Source organism: Leucoraja erinacea, chromosome 5 (genome assembly GCF_028641065.1).
Source record: "Leucoraja erinacea ecotype New England chromosome 5, Leri_hhj_1, whole genome shotgun sequence".
Classification (NCBI taxonomy): Eukaryota; Metazoa; Chordata; class Chondrichthyes; order Rajiformes; family Rajidae; genus Leucoraja; species Leucoraja erinaceus.
In genome coordinates this window covers 46031570-46051399 of record NC_073381.1, presented here as the reverse complement: position 1 = coordinate 46051399, position 19830 = coordinate 46031570, and the positions used below count along the sequence as shown (strand labels likewise).

General features: G+C 43.3%; 1 protein-coding gene across 2 annotated transcripts in view; it reads left to right on the top strand.

Moving 5' to 3' along the window:
- The first annotated feature begins 2768 nt into the window (after positions 1–2768).
- Positions 2769–19830, top strand: part of dnajc5ga (DnaJ (Hsp40) homolog, subfamily C, member 5 gamma a) — a 43224-nt gene continuing 26162 nt past the window's right edge. Inside the window, exons 1-3 of one of the 2 annotated variants that reach the window (XM_055635503.1) lie at positions 2769–2919; positions 15394–15515; positions 18403–18616. In XM_055635503.1, the coding sequence (XP_055491478.1) occupies positions 15406–15515; positions 18403–18616 (324 nt within the window). In that variant the 5' untranslated portion in view covers positions 2769–2919; positions 15394–15405. Of the gene's footprint in view, positions 2920–3070; positions 3219–15393; positions 15516–18402; positions 18617–19830 lie in introns of those variants that run through there. The other variant, XM_055635504.1, reaches the window with a different exon arrangement.

The window sequence follows — 19830 nt, the reverse complement described above, 5'->3', positions numbered from 1 at the left end:
CATCGGTAGTGGGGAAACTGCTAGAGTCAGTTATTAAAGATGGGATAGCAGCACATTTGGAAAGTGGTGAAATCATTGGACAAAGTCAGCATGGATTTACGAAAGGTAAATCATGTCTGACGAATCTTATAGAATTTTTCGAGGATGTAACTAGTAGCGTGGATAGGGGAGAACCAGTGGATGTGGTGTATCGACAAGGTCCCACATAAGAGATTAGTATACAAACTTAAAGCACAAGGCATTGGGGGTTCAGTATTGATGTGGATAGCGAACTGGCTGGCAAACAGGAAGCAAGAGTAGGAGTAAACGGGTCCTTTTCACAATGGCAGGCAGTGACTAGTGGGGTACCACAAGGCTCAGTGCTGGGACCCCAGCTATTTCCAATATATATTAATGATCTGGATGAGGGAATTGAAGGCAATATCTCCACGTTTGCGGATGACACTAAGCTGGGGGGCAGTGTTAGCTGTGAGGAGGATGCTAGGAGACTGCAAGGTGACTTGGATAGGCTGGGTGAGTGGGCAAATGTTTGGCAGATGCAGTATAATGTGGATAAATGTGAGGTTATCCATTTTGGTGGCAAAAACGGGAAAGCAGACTATTATCTAAATGGTGGCCGATTGGGAAAGGGGGAGATGCAGCGAGACCTGGGTGTCATGGTACACCAGTCATTGAAGGTAGGCATGCAGGTGCAGCAGGCAGTAAAGAAAGCGAATGGTATGTTAGCTTTCATTGCAAAAGGATTTGAGTATAGGAGCAGGGAGGTTCTACTGCAGTTGTACAGGGTCTTGGTGAGACCACACCTGGAGTATTGCGTACAGTTTTGGTCTCCAAATCTGAGGAAGGACATTATTGCCATAGAGGGAGTGCAGAGACGGTTCACCAGACTGATTCCTGGGATGTCAGGACTGTCTTATGAAGAAAGACTGGATAGACTTGGTTTATACTCTCTAGAATTTAGGAGATTGAGAGGGGATCTTATAGAAACTTACAAAATTCTTAAGGGGTTGGACAGGCTGGATGCAGGAAGATTGTTCCCGATGTTGGGGAAGTCCAGGACAAGGGGTCACAGCTTAAGGATAAGGGGAAAATCCTTTAAAACCAAGATGAGAAGAACTTTTTTCACACAGAGAGTGGTGAATCTCTGGAACTCTCTGCCACAGAGGGTAGTTGAGGCCAGTTCATTGGCTATATTTAAGAGGGAGTTAGATATGGCCCTTGTGGCTAAGGGGATCAGGGGGTATGGAGAGAAGGCAGGTACGGGATACTGAGTTGGATGATCAGCCATGATCATATTGAATGGCGGTGCAGGCTCGAAGGGCCGAATGGCCTACTCCTGCACCTAATTTCTATGTTTCTATGTTTCTAAACTCTCACGCCCTCACGCTCATCGGAAATTTCTCATGCTCAGTGGTGAGAAATGTTGTGATCATTTTGTGAAAACTCGGATAAACTGCATGGTCCGCGAGTGTTGGAGAGCAGGGGCTGCAGGAGGGATGGGAGCAGAACCAGCGGCCGGAGCAGATGCGGGGAGCCGGGACGGACGAGTGTTTGCCAGGGCCGGCTTGTCGCTCGCTGCAGCTCTGGCCATGGAGCACCCCGGGCCGTGCGAGTGTCCCGGGCGTCGGAGGCGTTGCGCAGCTGCCGCGAGAGTCTCTGTGCCGAAGCGCAGGGGGGTGAAAGAGAGAGAGAGAGAGAGAGAAACGGTGGAAGATAGTGGACTTCAAATGGGGGTGGTTGGAGAAAGCATCCTGCTTGCCTGCTAGATTTTCACTTACTGTAACTGCAGGAAAAATGTTCCCGATGTTGGGGGCGTTCAGAACTATGGGTCACAGTTTAAGAATAAAGGGGGGGGGGGCAGTTAGGATTGAGATGAGGACAAACTTTCTTCACGTAGAGAGTTGTGAATCTGTGGAATTCTCTGCCACAGAAGGCAGTGCAGGCCAATTCACTGGATGTTTTCAAGAGAGAGTTATATTTAGTTCTTGGGGCTAAAGACATCAAGGGATATGGGGAAAAAACAGGAAAGAGGTACTGATTTTAGATGAATAGCCATGATCATATTGAATGGCAGTGCTGGCTCGAAGGGCCGAATGGCCTATTCCTGCACCTATTTTCTATGCTTGAGTATATGGCAATAAAACTCGAACACTTGATTTTGAAGCATTCATGCATGGTGGAGGTATAATGTGGTACAGTGTGAAAACAGGCCCTTCGGCGCAACTTGCCCACACCCGCCAACATGTCCCAGCTACGCTACCTGCTTTTGGTCCATACCTCCAAACCTGTCCTATCCATGTATCAGTCTAACTTTTTCTTAAATGTTGGGATGGTCCCTGCGTCAACTACCTCCTCTGGCAGCTTGTTCCATACACCCATCACCCTTTGTGTGGATAAAGTTACCCCTTAAAAAGTTACCTCTTAAAAATACTTCATACAAAAAACATTGAAATCATACTTCTACAGTGCACTAAAACATGATTTTAATACATCAAATTTCAAAAAGTTCCTACCCTTCTTCCACACCCTCTCCCCACTCGGTTCCTCCCCCCGCCGGTCGCTACACTCCCTCGGGCTTGGTCTCTCGCAAATTTCTCAAACTCTCACCCAATGTTGGCAGCCCTGGTGTTGTCCTTTCTTTCGCTGGTTGTTTCTCGATGTCGCTGGCAAAGATATTGGAGCAAGAGCTACGATCTTTGGTTGGTCGCCAGCGCAGGGCGGCGGCGGCCGTTGCCAGGGGGAACGGGGCGTGCCCGGTCACCTGACCACTGCGTCACTTCCTGCCGGCCCGCGCCTGCGCGCTGTCCGCGGTGCCGTGAGTAGAGGCGGAGGGGCCGATCCGTACGTGAGGGGCCGAGTGGTGCTGCCTGTCGCCGCCAGCCCGGACAGCCCGGACAGCTTTCCCGTGCTCATACACTGGTAAGAAGTGTGTTCGGAGCCAGCGACCGGAATGGACATTGAACTGCGACCGGAAAACGGTCCCAAAGCGGGGAGGCCGTCAAGTTGAAAGCGCACAGGAGGCTTCCTTGTGGCCCTCGGCAGCGCAGGCGTTCAGTCTGCGGCCCCTCGCTCAGTGTCGGCGCCAGTCAGGGTGTGAAATCAAGTGGTTGGCTGTGAGAAAGGGAAACTTTCTGGGCAAGACCGAGGAAAGGTGTTGTAGCACATCTTTGGGTGAGAAGTGATTGGGGAGTTGGGAAAGCGCCTTCCCGGGAGAAGGGGTGAGTGGTGCTGGCTTTAAACACGATTCGCTGTCAGTGTTAATCAAGGATCTTTGGTGTTAATTGCCATCATCTACTAGAATCTTGAAACGTTCATTTAACTTATGTTCTCTGTTTGCATCTCCTGAATTTCTCTGCTTCTGTACTATTAGTTTTTAGTGATATTTTCCACGGCAAGGCTTTTGAAATCTCTTCCTCTTAACCATGATTTATTTTCAATTACGGTTGATAGGGTTTCATCTGTATTCATTCCATTTTCTGCGCCTTCCACCCAGATGAAGAATAGAATTGGATTTTTTCTTTCATTTTCCTCTCCACATTAAAAGTATGGTAATTTCTACCACCTTTAAATGTGATTCTGCTATTAGAACACATTTCCCCCACCATCCTGAGTGAGCCTTCTCAATAATGCTTTGATTTGCTCTTCCATTCCTCCCATCTACCCTCCTCATGTCACCTCCCCATACAAGAACAGGAAATGAAACACTGCAGTTTCACTTCCTCATTTTTCACCATCCAGGGACTCAAACATTTCTTTCATGTGAAGCAGCACTTACCTTGCATTGGTGTATTCTGTTTGTAGTTTGTTTGGTTGTTTGTTTGTTTGTCTTTTTGCACAAAGTCCCCGAGCATTGCCACTTTTCATTTCACTGCACATCTCGTATGTGTATGTGACGAATAGACTTGACTTGCTCCAGAGGTGATCTTCTCTACACTGGCAGAACTAAATGGGTGACCATTGTGGAATATTCCCATTCAGCTTGCAAGGATGAATCTTGCCAACCATGTTAAATTAGTTCTCCACTCCACTCCCTCTCTGACTTTTTTGGGCCTTCCACACATTTCCAAGGAAGTCCCAATATAAGCTTGAAGAAGAATGTCTTGCTTTTCAAGTATCCCACAGGATTTAACAGTGAATACAATTACTTTAGTTAACCAACCAATGCAATATGTATCACAATCGGCCAATTCTGATTAGTATTAGGTCATCAAGGTCTAACTATTTTCCTCCCTTCATACCGACTGTCTTTTTTTCCAACATTATTTCTTACCTGCTGAATTGCAATGTTTTGTCCCATAATTTTTGTCGAGCTTTTCTGCATTCCCTCTAACCCCCCCTCTTTCATCTCATCTATACAATTATGTTATCAGGCTTCTGAACTTGCCTTCCAGAAGCCAGGCTTCCGAATTTGTCAATGAAACTGATGTGCTGCATTGCTAAGAACTATTTGCTCTGTGTATCTTTCACTTTACTCTATTGTACTTGAGTTTGACTTGATTGTGTTTGTGTGGTATTACTGATCTGTTTAGATAGCATGCAAAAAAAAGCTTTTAACTGTCCCTCAGTCCACATAACAATAATAAAATTAAGCCTTCTCTTCACTCCTTCCACTTGTCTTTCTAACCAATTCAGTTCTGATGACAGATTATCAATTAGGGTGTCATGAGTGTTTCTGTGTCTGTAAATTATAGACCAGTTAGCCTTACATCGGTAGTGGGGTAGATGCTTGAGTCAATTATTAAAGATGTAATAGCAGCGCATTTGGAAAGCAGTGACAGGATCAGTCAGTCAGGATGGATTTATGAAGGGTAAATCATGCTTGACTAGTCTTCTGGATTTTTTTGAGGATGTAACAAGTAGAATGGATAAGGGAGCGTCAGTGGATGTAGTGAATCTGGACTTTCAAAAAGCCTTTGACAAGCTCACACACAAGAGATTAGTGTGCAAAATTAGAGCGCAAGGTATTGGGGGTGGGGTATTGACATGGATAGAGAAATGGTTGGTAGACAGGAAGCAAAGAGTGGGAATTAACAGATCCTTTTCTGAATGACAGGCAGTGTCTAGTGCGGTGCCGCAAGGCTCAGTGCTAGGACCCCAGTTATTTACAATATATATTAACGATTTAGACGAAGGAAGTAAATGTAACATCTCCTGTTTTGCGGGTGACACAAAGCTGGGTGACTCTGAGCTGCATCGAGGATGCTATGAGGCTGCAGGGTGACTTGGATCGGTTGGGTGAGTGGGCAGATGCATGGCAGATTCCGTATTATATGGATAAATATGAGGTTATCCACTTTGGTGGTAAGAACAGGAAGGCAGATTATTATTTAAATGGCGTCAGATTAGGAAAAGGGGAGGTGCAATGAGACCTGGTTGTCCTTGTACATCCGTCACTGAAAGTAAGCATGCAGGTAAAGCAGGCAGTGAAGAAAGCAAATGGCATGTTGGCCTTAATAGCGAAAGGATCTGAGTATAGGAGCAAGGAGGTCCTACTCCAGTTGTACCACACCTGGGGTTTTGTGTGCAGTTTTGGTCTCTTAATTTGAGGAAGGACATTCTTGTTATTGAGTGAGTGTAGTGTACATATGATGAAAGAATGGGTGGACTGGGCTAGTATTCACTGGAATTTAGGATGAGAGGGGATCTTATAGAAACTTATTAAATTCCAAAGGGATTGGACAGGCTAGATGCAGGAAAATGTTCCCGATGTTAGGGGGGGGGGTCCAGAACCAGGGGTCACAGTTTAAGAACAACTGGTAGGCCATTTAGGGCTGAGATGAGGAAAAACGTTTCCACCCACAGTTGTGAATCTGTGGAATTCTCTGCCACAGAAGGCAGTGGAGGCCAATTCACTGGATGTTTTCAAGAGAGTTCGATTTAGTTCTTAAGGCTAACGAAACCAAGGGATAGGGAGTAAAAGCAGGAATTGATTTTGGATGATCATGTTGAATGGCCAAAAGGCTAAATGGCCTACTCTTGCACCTATTTTCTATATTTCTCTGTTTCTATTTGAAGTAATTTTGGTTGTGACCGCCCAAATTGCTTCAAAATGCAAGCTAGGTGTAATATTGGGTGCACCTGTTTAATTGTGTGTTAGAGTAAAGCTGGTCTAATGCAACTGTACAGCTGCTGTTTAGATCATCCAGTTAATCGTTACTAATCTTTTTTCAAATTTAGCTAACGTAAACAAAATGAATTAACTATGGCCTCACAATAAACTGTTAGTTCATTGGGAGGCAGAGGAAGGAATAAATCGAAGAAAGGCAGTTGAGTACAACTTGTCGGTTTGAATTTGGTAGCTTGATTATATGGCTCGTTAGGGTAGTTAGTGTTGCAAAAATGACGGTGATATGTGCACCTTTCATGACCTGAACATCCAAATGCCCTTTACAGCAAAATAAGCATTGTCAGTGTTATAATGGAGGTAATGTGGTGGCTGTGGAACATGGCAAAATCCTGTAAAAAACAATGTGATGACTGGCTAAGCTGCTTCGGTTGAGATAAATATGTGTTGTCACAGTGGGGGAAATTATCCTTCCTCTTTAAAATATTGACATGCCATCTCTAATGGGTATTGGCCTAACTATTCCTTGAACACCAAAATATGCTACTTATTAAGAGCTTGGATATTATGAAAAATTTCTGGGGTAACTTGAGATCATAACCTTATTCGGATCAGAGTTGCTTTTGATGTGGGAAATGTGGTTTGTAATCAATTTACTGCGAAGAGTTAAGAGACAGTTACGCTGAACACTTAATTTGCGTATATATAAAATCTGTAATTTGTTTCATAAACTTTAATGTAATGAATTCAAAGATTTGTGGTAACAGATTGTAAGAAGACATAAGCAGACTGGTGAAATGTGCATATACATTATGATGCTTAATGCCTTTGTAGGTGGTTCCTTGGGATCACGGATTACTTATTTTCATTCTGCTTCTGAGGTGAATGAAGGGGTCAATGTGGGACCTGCAAACTGTCACTGATGATACCTGATGGGGTGGGAGATTTGTGTGTTAGCACTCCCTCTGACATTCCCTCTGGACCCACGTGTGCTCCTGATGTTAGTTTTCTCAATGGATGCAAAATCCCTATTATGAGTGGTTGTGGCCAGCAGTTTGCCATAGTGGGAACAATGCATTAAAAAAAATAATATAATAACAATAATAATAATACCTTTTATTCTCATTGCACATCAGTGCAACGAGATTTAGTATGCAGCTTCCAACCGATGTAAAAATAAATAAATAAACTGTGCGACGTGACCATCCGAGGGAGACAGTCCAGGGGGGATGGGGGGCACTCAACAGGGCCGGTTCAGAGCTGCTATAGCTCTGGGAATAAAGCTGTTTCTGAGTCTGGAGGTTCGGGCGTAGAAGGCCTTGTAACGTCTGTTGGAGGGAAGTAGTTCGAACAGTCCGTTACAAGGGTGTGAGGAGTCTTTATGGATGCTGACGGCCTTCCTGAGGCACCGTGTGTGGTAGATGCCCTCCAAAGCTGGTAGCTGTGTCCCAATAATCCTCTGCGCTCTGTGGACGACGCGCTGAAGAGCTCGCCTCTCCGTCTCCGTGCAGCTGAGATACCACACAGAGATGCCATACGTTAATATGCTCTCTGTAGTGCAGCGGTAGAAGGTTGTCAGCAGCTGTTGGGGCAGACCAGTCTTTTTTTATGTCCTCAGGAAGAACAGTCATTGCTGTGCCTTCTTGACCAGCGCAGCGGTGTTGGTGGACCATGTGAGGTCCTCTGAAATGTGAGTGCCCAGAAACTTAAAGCTGGACACTCTCTCCACACTTTCCCCGTAAATGGAGATTGGGGCGTATTCTCCATTATGGGACCTCCTGAAGTCAATAATCAGCTCCTTGGTCTTGGAGGTGTTTAGTGACAAGTTGTTACGTGCGCACCAGTCCGCCCGGTTCTGCACAAAAAGGAGTTTTTTAGAACATTCATGAGTCCTCGTGTGCTTGATAATATGAGAGTTTGAAATATAGTGTCTTTCTGAGCTGTCTTGTGTCAAGCATGTCCACAAGGTTGCTGACTGGAGGATTTGAAGATTTGTGTAGACAGTTGGTGATGCCTCTCCAGTATTTTGAAGTGCAAGGGTCCTTGCAGATGTCCTTGTGTTTGTAGAAGAACAAAGCATGTTCTACAACATGTTCAGAATGTGATACAATAGTTGGTGCCATTCTTGCCTCTAAAATTTTTAGAGGTAACTAAAAAGTTGAAAAGAATAACAACTTTCGACAATTACTAGCATTATCAGTGGTCGAGTTGAAAGTATTTACAATTCACCTGTTTTCTCCAATTCCTTAAATTCCTCATCAGTAGACTTCAATCAGTGCAGATTGGTAACACCAATTTGGGTATCTTTATTCTTTACACCCATGACTATGTGGCTAAACACAGCCCCAATGCCATCTATAAACTTGCAGATCGCACCATTGCCAGATTTCATTAATTGATCCACGGTGGACACAGTTCCCAACTTCAAATTCTTGGGGGGGTCATCATCTCATGTGATCTATACTGGGGCCCATCCACTGATTTAACCACGAACAAGGCATTGCAGCACCTTTGCTTCGAAGTTTAAAGACAGTTGGCATGTCACTAACTATTAACAAACTTCTATAGAGGCATTATAGAACATATTCTGACTGGTCGAAAATCATTTCCTAGTGTGGTAATTCCAACGCATAACAATGCAAGAGGCTGCAAAGAGTGGTGGTGTCTGCCCTGTCCATCATGCTCCCTCCCATTGAAATATCTACAGAGGGCAACATCTATCATCAAGAACTTCAACCCATGCCCTCTTCTCACTGCTACAATCGGGCAGGAGTACAGAAGTTCTGCACCACCATTTTCGGGAACAGTTACTGTCCTCCAGCTATTAGATTTTGAACCAACCTGCACAGCCTAAGCTCAGCAATATAACACCAGAAACCAACTGTTTTCCAATCGTGCATTTTTGTGTCTTAATTGTTTGCAGTCTTTTTCGTTTCACTGTATTGTAGAAGCTGTGTAATTTATGTATAATTTCTATTTTGTGTGTTATCTGAGTCTATACGCCTGTGATGCTGTGGTAAGCAAGATTATCTGTACCTTACTGTATTTGCGCATAGGACCATAAACTTCACTTGACAATGCATGCTCCAAAGATGAGTGTAATAATGGACAGAGGAAAAAATTGAAGAATTTAGTTGGTATTTAGAAAATTTAACGAAAAATTACAAATTGGCGTGCAAGTAGTGTTTGAAAAGTTAATGCTCACACAAGATTTTAGTGTGAAATTAGTGCGCTTATTGGTTTTGTATATTTAGAAACCTAGAAATTAGGTGCAGGAGTAGGCCATTCGACCCTTCGAGCCTGCACCGCCATTCAATATGATCATGGCTGATCATCCAACTCAGTATCCCGTACCTGCCTTCTCTCCATACCCCCTGATCCCCTTAGCCAGAAGGGCCACATCTAACTCCCTCTTAAATATAGCCAATGAACTGGCCTCAACTACCCTCTGTGGCAGAGAGTTCCAGAGATTCACCACTCTCTGTGTGAAAAAAGTTCTTCTCATCTCAGTTTTAAAGGATTTCCGCCTTATCCTTAAGCTGTGACCCCTTGTCCTGGACTTCCCTAACATCGGGAACAATCTTCCTGCATCTAGCCTGTCCAACCCCTTAAGAATTTTGTAAGTTTCTATAAGATCCCCTCTCAATCTCCTAAATTCTAGAGAGTATAAACCAAGTCTATCCAGTCTTTCTTCATAAGACAGTCCTGACATCCTAGGAATCAGTCTGGTGAACCGTCTCTGCACTCCCTCTATGGCAATAATGTCCTTCCTCAGATTTGGAGACCAAAACTGTACGCAATACTCCAGGTGTGGTCTCACCAAGACCCTGTACAACTGCAGTAGAACCTCCCTGCTCCTATACTCAAATCCTTTTGCAATGAAAGCTAACATACCATTCGCTATGCAGTGGTAAACATGGGTTATTAGAGAAATAATTTAAATCTCGGTTGAAGTGGTTCAAGAGTCAACTTGGTAATCGTGGAATATGAAATTGCAGATTTTTGAAGGAGAATAATTTTAGCCTGGATGTAGTGATATGGCATAAACTCTGCAGCTCAAGTCTTTCGTAGCATGATCAGATGAATCATCTGAATTGCTGACGTTTGCAGTTCATTGTATGGTTGCTCCGAAGAAATCAACCAGAAGCTAAAAGCAACTTGTATCAGCTGGAAAATGTACACAATCTTCAGAGTTTAGAAAAACACAGACAATGTACGCTAAAATAAATTGCAATGAAGTCTAGGTTAAATATTTTGCTTATCTATTGAATAGAAACCATTTCAGCAAATTACAATCAATTGTCATGCAAGGTTGATATGTTTATATGTGGCTGTTTAAGAAGTTTCAATGCACAATTATACACTGCAGTCCTCTGTGTTGGTACAATTCAACAATTATTATCCAACGTTCAGTTGTATAGACTAAAATTGTTTGCTGAACATTATAATCCGACAAATTTTTTTTAAACCTGATTTGAGATGCAGAGAGCAGACATTTACTGGAAGAGCACTGCAATTTTGGAGGATGAATCAAAGATAATGCATTTTTTGGGTCATCATCTCATCCCTGACCCAATTTTGGCATTGCTTTGTTTTCTAGACTTTAAATAATATAGCTGCTCATTTGTTTACACATTTGTCTTTTTGAATTTTCTTGCAGGTATTCAACTCTCTCAAGATATTGGACCAATCATACAAACTCGTTTATGTCTCAAATTATCGTCTCTGATAATAATTGTGACACATTTTCTTTCAACATATTGCAACCTACGACATGATCGAACTGAACATCCTTTCCATTATCTAAACATTGCCTTTTTACTTTTTACGAACTATCACTTGGAATAATACATCTCTCTTGTACTCTCTTCCTTTCAATGACTTCCCCCCCAATTGCCAAATCCTACATGAAAATTATTCTAAAGAAAGTTAATTTGGATAGTGACTCTAATTATCGAATGGGCTGAATGTATTATTAAAACTCATTAAATGATTACTAATGCACAGCTCGGGACAGGCTGTAGTAAATTCCTGTTTGACATTGGTACTTAACTAGACTAAGTGGGACCCGTTGGGTCCCAGCATCACACGGGAGGGCAGGTCACCAACGCAATATTCCACCTCCACCAATTCCAATACTGCTCGCCAGTGTGGTGTGGTGGGGGGGGGGGCCTGTCTGTTGCGCTAGTATGGGTGTTGCGGGCTGAAGGTACTGGTTTCCATTGGGCTAGTATAGACATTGTGGGCCATATGGATGCTTGGGCAGGCATCCAACTGTTGCAACGATTTTAAAAGCCAAGCCAAGGCAAACAATTGGGCTGCAGCTACCCGACAACCAGAATTCATTTTGTGAACACAAACTTGTCAAAAAGGAGAGGCAAACAATTGGGCTGCAGACACCCGACAACCAAAATTCATCTTGTGAACACAAACTTGTTAAAAAGGGCTGCAGCCACTTTACAGGTGACTCACCATGGAGTGGACGTGCGTTCAGTGTTATTCGCAGCTCAGAGAACCGTGACCTTCTCGCTTCCTGGTCTGGCAGAGACTGAATGAGGCACGACACTTCCTGGTTTTATAGTCCCTCCCCCTGCTGCCAGCGGGGGCAGCAGAGAGAATGGGGAATTTTGTAGAAACATTAATATCTCTCCCATTTTTCATCGATGGAAAAAATCCTCCGCACTCATACGGCGGAGGGGAGGTGGCTCTGAGCGAGGTGGCCAAAAATGACGGCCGTAGGTGGCGGCGTTCTCTCGGAAATCTTGCGTCCAGTCGGCCAAAAGCGGTCAAGATCAGAGATTTAGTAATATAGATTTCCATAGCATTCAGGCCATATTGCACAAGAGGCTTACTAAACATTTCATGAGTATTAATACGTTACTATGTCAGAGGTTGCATCTGTGCAGAATTGTGCATTTATGTGTACAAAAAGCTATGAAAAGCAATGAAAATGTGAGTATGTTTGTAAAATGCAGACATACTGTAAAGGGGTTAGATAGTGATCAACTAACTCTAATGTGATGCTTCTAAAGCTAATGGTGAGCTTTTCGCCCCAGGAGTAGTGTTGCTGGTGAAGTAGATAATTCTTCCTTGGTTTTTGAAGGCAACGAAAAGAATGGCTCCATGTTTTGTTCAGCTGCACTGCTGGAGTTCAAATCATAACTGTTGGGGAAAATAACCTATAATTGGACGCAAGATGTTTTTAAAGACCAGCTTGATTTCTATTACACAAGCTGCTTAGCAAATGTTTGTTATTCAGATATAGGTTTGCAAAAAATGGTTATTAAGACTTTTCCTATTTGTGTTCCCTACAGTGGGGATATTTGGGGATCTTTACAAATTAATGGCCACATTATCATATGATACTTTATCCAGTGGTTGTACTCGTATCACTCAATCAAAGACTTTTATTGTAATTCAAAAATACACCAACAAATGCAAATCTGAACAAATAGTGTATTTCTGCCCACACCAGAGGTTCACGTCTGTACTTTAAGTCTCTTGTCTTTGAAACTGGGTATAGAAGTGGGCCATGAATATGTTGCAGAGGTACAAAGTAAATTAGTAGAGGGCCATGGCCAATACCCTCGCTGGTACAAGAACATCAAGTGCTGGAAATGAAAATGGTATAATAGATGATAGTTAGCGCAGACATGGTTCTGACTCTCTTATAGAGAAGGTGGGTGCCTGCAATACACTGCCGGGGAGGTAGTGTCAGCAAATACAATAGCAATGTTTAAGAGGGCTTTGGACAGATGGGTGGACTGGAGGAAATGGAGGGATATGAACCATGTGCAGGCAGATGGGATTAGTTTAAATTGGGGACACAAGGAACTGCAGATGCTGGTTTACAACAAAAAATACACAGTGCTGGTGTAACTTGCGAGTCAGGCAGCATCTCTGGAGAACATTGATAGGTGATGTTTCAGGTCTGGACCCTTCTTCAGATTGTCATAATGGGAGGGAGAAAGCTGGAAGAGAGGTAGGTGTGGGACAAAGACATCAAATAATGGGTGAAGGTACACAAAAATGCTGGAGAAACTCAGCGGGTGCAGCAGCATCTATGGAGCGAAGGAAATAGGCGACGTTTCGGGCCGAAACCCTTCTTCAGACTGATGGGGGGTGGGGGGGAGAAGGAAGGATAAAGGGAGGAGGAGGATCCCGATGGGAGGAGACAGCTCGAGGGTTAAGGAAGGGGAGGAGACAGCAAGGGCTAGCAAAACTGGGAGAATTTAACGTTCATGCCATCCGGACGCAAGCAACCCAGGCGGAATATGAGGTGCTGTTCCTCCAATTTCCGGTGTTGCTCACTCTGGCAATGGAGGAGACCCAGGACAGAGAGGTCGGATTGGGAATGGGAGGGGGAGTTGAAGTGCTGAGCCACCGGGAGTTCAGGTAGGTTATTGCGGACTGGGCGGAGGTGTTCAGCGAAATAATGGGTGAATCCAATCCAAGTAATGGGGGTGGGGGGTTTATTGGGAGATGGTTAGATAAAGGATAGACATGAAAAGACAAAAAGGTGATAAAAATAGAAGAGGGGGTCAAAGTGAGAAGCCAGAGGAATAAATCTAGGTGGAAGGGGAGGGGGCGGGACGTGAGGGGAAGTGGAAAGGGTGAAATGGGTTGCATCCAGCTGATCTACAAATACTCCTTTTCTTTTCTCTACCCCCCCCCCCCTTCTCTTCCCTCTGCTCGACCTGGATGGTCACCCATTTCTCCCTGTCTCCTCTGTCTCTACCCCACTTCATCCTGTCGACTTCCACCTATATTCCCTCCCCGCCTCCATATTTTGTACCTCCTCTATCCTTATTTCACACCTTTTGCCTTTTTATCTTTGGCCTTTTGTCCAACTATCTGCCATAAAAGGAAAATATCACCTCTTTTCCAGCTTTCTCACCCCACTACAATCTGAACATGAATCCCGACCTGAAACATTGTCTATCCGTGCTGCCTGTTTTTTTTAAAGAAATTAACATTGGATGTTTGATGAATGATACCTAAGCCTGCAATGTAGAAAAATAGTGGGGGTAAGTAATTGAATTCAGTGTAGATTTGGTAGTTAAATCGTCTTGCGGGATTTTAATGAATATACAGACGGGTGGGTAAAGAATCTCGAGGCCAACAAGCTCTTTGTGTGGGTTTCCAAAGTTTCATCCATTTGACAAGTCTAATTGCCTCGATGAATAAGAAATTGAATAAAATAGTAAACAGTTAACCGTACCTGTAAAACTATGTTATCTTAAATGGATCTCAATCCATTTTATGTGTTATGTTTAGTTTTAGTTTAGTTTCCAACTACTTACACTTCTTTGCCGAGTCTCTGTTTGGTCCGGATACTACTGCTTAAACAGCTGACGGCAAGCAAGGAGTCTGAGACCGCTGAACTCAGCAGGGTGCACCTTCCCTTCGTCCGTCTACTCCCGTCAGCTGTCCAGAGTATTGGATCTCGGAAACGAGCCCCCAACAGGCCCTTCGGCCCACTGAGTCCGCACCGACCGGTGATCCCCACACTCTTGGGACAATTTACACGTACACCGTCAATTAAAGGGCCTGTCCCACTTTCACGACCTAATTCACGGCCTCTGCCGAGCTTGCCCTTGACTCGTACTCGCAGCATGGTCGTAGGAGGTCGCAGGTAGGTCGGAGGTAGGTCGTGATGCTAGTCGTAGGTACTCATGGCATCAAGTAGGTCGGGCCGTTTTTCTAGGCTGATAAAAAATGTCCACGAGTAAAAAAGGTTGTGAATTAGGTCGTGAAAGTGTGACAGGCCCTTAAAAGTGCTGGAGAAACTCAGCGGGTGCAGCAGCATCTATGAAGCAAAGGAAATGGGTAACGTTTCGGGCTGAAACCCTTCTTTATGCTGAACCTGCAAACCTGGACGTCTTTGGAGTGTGGGAGGAAACCGAAGATCTTGGGGGAAAAAAACCCACGCGGTCACGGGGAGAACGTACAAACTCTGTATAGGCAACACCCGTAGTCGGGATCGAACCCGGGTCTCGGGCGCTGTAAGGCAGCAACTCTACTGCTGCGCCACCGTGGCCACCCTATGAAATCACTTCACGCCGCCTTGCAGATAATAATGGTTCTAACATCTAAAACGGGCCAGAATTTCGCACTGAACTGCCATTTTTTAAATTTTTTAATGTAATAGTCTTTTTAGTGTATCAGTGAGTAGTTACTGTTCAGTTTTTGGTTCATAGTCATTTTTGTTTAGTTGGACCAATTCTGATTCTAGAAAACAAGCAATGTGCATTTTCTTCAGAAAATGTGCAGGTTGGAAACGAAACAGCTAACTTCATGTTGAGCAGAAATCTACTTATTTCTTCAAGGTACCTGCTAACATGGCAACACCACGACTTCAGCGAACGATGTCCCGAACGGGCGAAAGTTTATATAAGGCACTAGGATTGGAGAAAGGAGCTACACCAGAGGAGATCAAAAAAGCATACAGGTACGAAATATAATTCAATTATATTGTACATTATTGTTTGAGATCTATTAATCCTCAGAATTTTCCAATAGTTGTGAAATTAGTCCAATGGATTAGATTAGAATATCATAATTCAAACTTTAAAAATAGCGCATGCTTTATGGTGGATCAATAAATGCAGTTGGACAACCACCTATCCCTTGTGGCACTTTGCCCCTGAAACTACAGGATATGAAAAGTTTGTTCTCTACCTCACCCCCTTATAGAAACATAGAAATTAGGTGCAGGAGTAGGCCATTCGGCCCTTCGAGCCTGCACCGCCATTCAATATGATCATGGCTGATCATCCAACTCAGTATCCCGTTCCTGCCTTCTCTCCATACCCCCTGATCCCCTTAGCCAGAAGGGCCACATCTAACTCCCTCTTAAATATAGCCAATGAACTGGCCTCAACTCTGTGGCAGAGAGTTCCAGAGATTCACCACTCTCTGTGTGAAAAAAGTTCTTCTCATCTCAGTTTTAAAGGATTTCCCCCTTATCCTTAAGCTGTGACCCCTTGTCCTGGACTTCCCCAACATTGGGAACAATCTTCCTGCATCTAGCCTGTCCAACCCCTTAAGAATTTTGTAAGTTTCTATAAGATCCCCTCTCAATCTCCTAAATTCTAGAGTATAAACCAAGTCTATCCAGTCTTTCTTCATAAGACAGTCCTGACATCCCAGGAATCAGTCTGGTGAACCGTCTCTGCACTCCCTCTATGGCAATAATGTCCTTCATCAGATTTGGAGACCAAAACTGTACGCAATACTCCATGTGTGGTCTCACCAAGACCCTGTACAACTGCAGTAGAACCTCTCTGCTCCTATACTCAAATCCTTTTGCAATGAAAGCTAACATACCCGCTTTCTTTACTGCCTGCATCAGGGATCTAAACAGTCCTTCCAAATGAAGCAGGTTCACTTCTTCCAATCTTGCTTCCTGCATACGATACTCATGATGTAGCCTCCTCTGCATTGGTGAAAATAAATGCTGATTGCATTGCAGAGCCCCCACATTCATACTACACAGCTGGCTCGGTGATCCCTGTTGTCTATTGCTTCTCCATTTCAGTTCCCATTCTTACCAACATTTGCTTAAGGAATGCATATCATTGTCAGGGAATGATGTGGCCTCTGGACCGTACCTTATTCTACAATTTCAAGCAACTTGCTTTCTGCCTCAGAACTGCTTATTTCCGCTGCAAATCATCCATCTGCTCATTGATTCCATTCTACTCTCTCCGTTAGCACAGGCTGACATGTTTGGCATGTTCCACAGCCCTGCAATTTGCACCATTTCTGTTCCTTTTCCTTTTTGATTTGATTTTTGCATAATGATCACCAACTGCCCTCACTTCATAGCTTTTGTTAATTTTCTCTCTAATTACCCTCCTTTTAACCAGGCAACTTGATAACCTCAATGACTTATCCCCATAGCCATGTTCCCACAGAGATTATCCCTTTAACTTATTTGTTGCTCTTCAACTTTCTCTGTAACTTAAAATAACTTTTTTTCCTCTTTCGCAGATTTGATAAAGGGTCTTTGATCTGAAATGTTAATTATTCCTCTTTCCTGTCTGAATCTGTCTGGCCTGCTGGAGTGTTTCCAGCAATTTCTGTTTTCTATTTCAGATATTTAACTTCTGCAAGGTTTTTTATGTTCTGACTTCACGATTCTGTGGATGCCCTGGGTACCATGTAAACAAGGTTTTGTACACCGATTGCAGTTTAAGCGAGTGCACCAATTCCCATTTCTTCCAATCCCACATTTACATGATTTCCACCTTCAGGTCACTAATGGTCTTCCATTTTGGATATTTATTTCCCCCCCCCCCCCCCCCCCCCCCCCACACGCGTGGTTTTGATCTCAGCCCCTTTGTAGGTTCTGTTATAGGTGGCAATAGTGTTGTTAAGCCCTTTCACATGCCTGCTTGTTTTCCTATGCCTCAACCCTAACACCTATCTTGCACACTCCTTGTCTTTCTTTGGCATCTTCTCTACACTTTTATCCCTCCGTATTTCACTGTCACATCCTACCTGGCCTTGCCCTACAGTGGGCATTTTGTTAAACTTACCTGTGCTCTGATGCCCATATCTGTGCATTTCTGCTAAAGTTATAGTTCTTTAAGGAACCTTGGTTTAATAAATTTCAGTATCTCATGTCTAATGGTCAGTCATTGCATCTCGGCTTGCGCAGGTGAAATGAGCTATTGCACTACGAGTTAAAAATTAACTGTCAGATTCCAACATTTGCCATCTTATTCACCACATTATGCCTTAGAGATGTATTCTCAATATTACACACGAGAGGAAACTTTTCAAGATACAAATTGCTGCACAGCAGAACACACAGTTCTTCAAAGACAGCTTCCAGCAGTGTTTAACCTAATGCGCTAAGACTTTGTACATTGAGTATGCAATGGGAATTATGGCCAGGCCTGCTTCTTGAACTGCAGGTCACCTTACTGTGCATTTTACATAAATGAATCAAATTATCATGATGTTAATGCTGACAGAATACCAACATTATGACAAGTAGTGTAATTTATTTAGCTTCACCAAAACACCTCTGAAAGGTATCACTTTGGTTGTCGAGTACCTTGTTTTGCACTCATTGAAGCAAATAACAAGATGATCTTTTTAAGATGTGGCATGCATGAGTGTGGAACTGGATACTGGGCAACCTTCCATATTCTCTTTGAATATTGCCTAGAAACCTTATGTCGTTTCCCATGATTAAATTGTATTGATGTTTCTGGTTGCAGTTTTATTTGATTTAAAGAGACTATTTGAAGTTCTGGTTGGCTCTAGATGTAGCACAATTGTGACCAGATTTTAGTTTTGAAGTTTAACATTTGTTTTCCAATTAGAAAACTCGCTCTCAAATATCATCCAGACAAAAATCCAGACAACCCTGATGCATCAGAAAAGTTTAAAGAAATAAACAATGCCAATGCTATTCTGAACGATGACAATAAGAAACGCATCTATGATGAGTATGGCTCATTTGGACTATATGTGGCTGAGCAGTTTGGAGAGGAGAGTGTCAAATACTACTTTTTGATGAACAAATGTTGGTTTAAGGTTGGTTAATGTTCTTAATGTTTTATGTTTATGTTAGAAAACCATCGATCTCTCGTCCTATGGTGGTTATAGATTTCTTCATTCATCTACACTCTGTCAACCAATTTCTTTGTCGTTATTGCCATCATTCCCTTTACTCCCCATATCTGCGGAAGGATGTGACAGCGTTGGAGAGGATCTAGAGGAGATTTACGAGAATGATTGAGTTAACATATGATGAGCATTTGATGGCACTGGGCCTGTATTTGCTGGAATTTAGAAGGATGAGAGGGACCTCATTGATACTTACTGAATAGTGAAAGTCATGGATAGAGTGGATTTGCAGAGGATGTTTCCACTGGTGGGAGAGGCTAGGACCAGAGGCCATAGCCTCAAAATAAAAGGACGTAACTTTTATAAAGGAGACGAGGAGGAACTTCTTTAGTTAGAGGGTGGGAATCTGTGGAATTCATTAACATAGACGGCTATGGAGGTCGTCATTGGGTATTTTAAGAGGCAGATTGACATATTCTTAAGTTGTAAGGTAGTTGGGTTATGGTAAGAAGGCAGGAGAGTGGGGTTGAGAAGGAAAGATAGATCAGCCATGATTTAATGGTGGAGTAGACTTAATGGGCCGAATGGCCTAGGTATGTTCCTATAAATTATGATCTCCCCCAATCCCTTGCTAGGTTTTTGAATCGGATTTGGAATGTTTCCATCTTATTCTGAGGGTATTCAGTAGTTTTATCCACTCCGCCTCGGGTGCTGAGAGAGGTTTTCTGCCTTAAGTGGTCAAGCCTCGTGCCTAGTCATTCAGCTAATCTGCCTCGTAATATAGATGGTGATATGGCTACCAATAGGCTTTATTACTTAGTCATTGTTATTGGCTATAAATATTTTCATCCACATCTTATCATTTGACATTTTCATTGTTGATACGCTTCTTGCAATGCTCCGGGGAACTTAATTTGTTCATTTGTTGACTATGATATTTGATTGCTGATATTTGATCTATTTTTAATGCTGCCCCTTGCCTACAATTGTTCGTGTGTTATTCCCTGCCAGTTCCCATTCCCAACTTTCATCTTTTCTTCACTTCCTAGGCCCCCATTGGCTCATCTTTACTATGGACGTCCAGTACCCTTTTCACCTTCATTCCCCACTAGGAAGGTCTCTGAGCTCTCCGGTTCTTCCTTAAACAGAGAAACAGTTAGTTCCACAACACTAATGCTCTC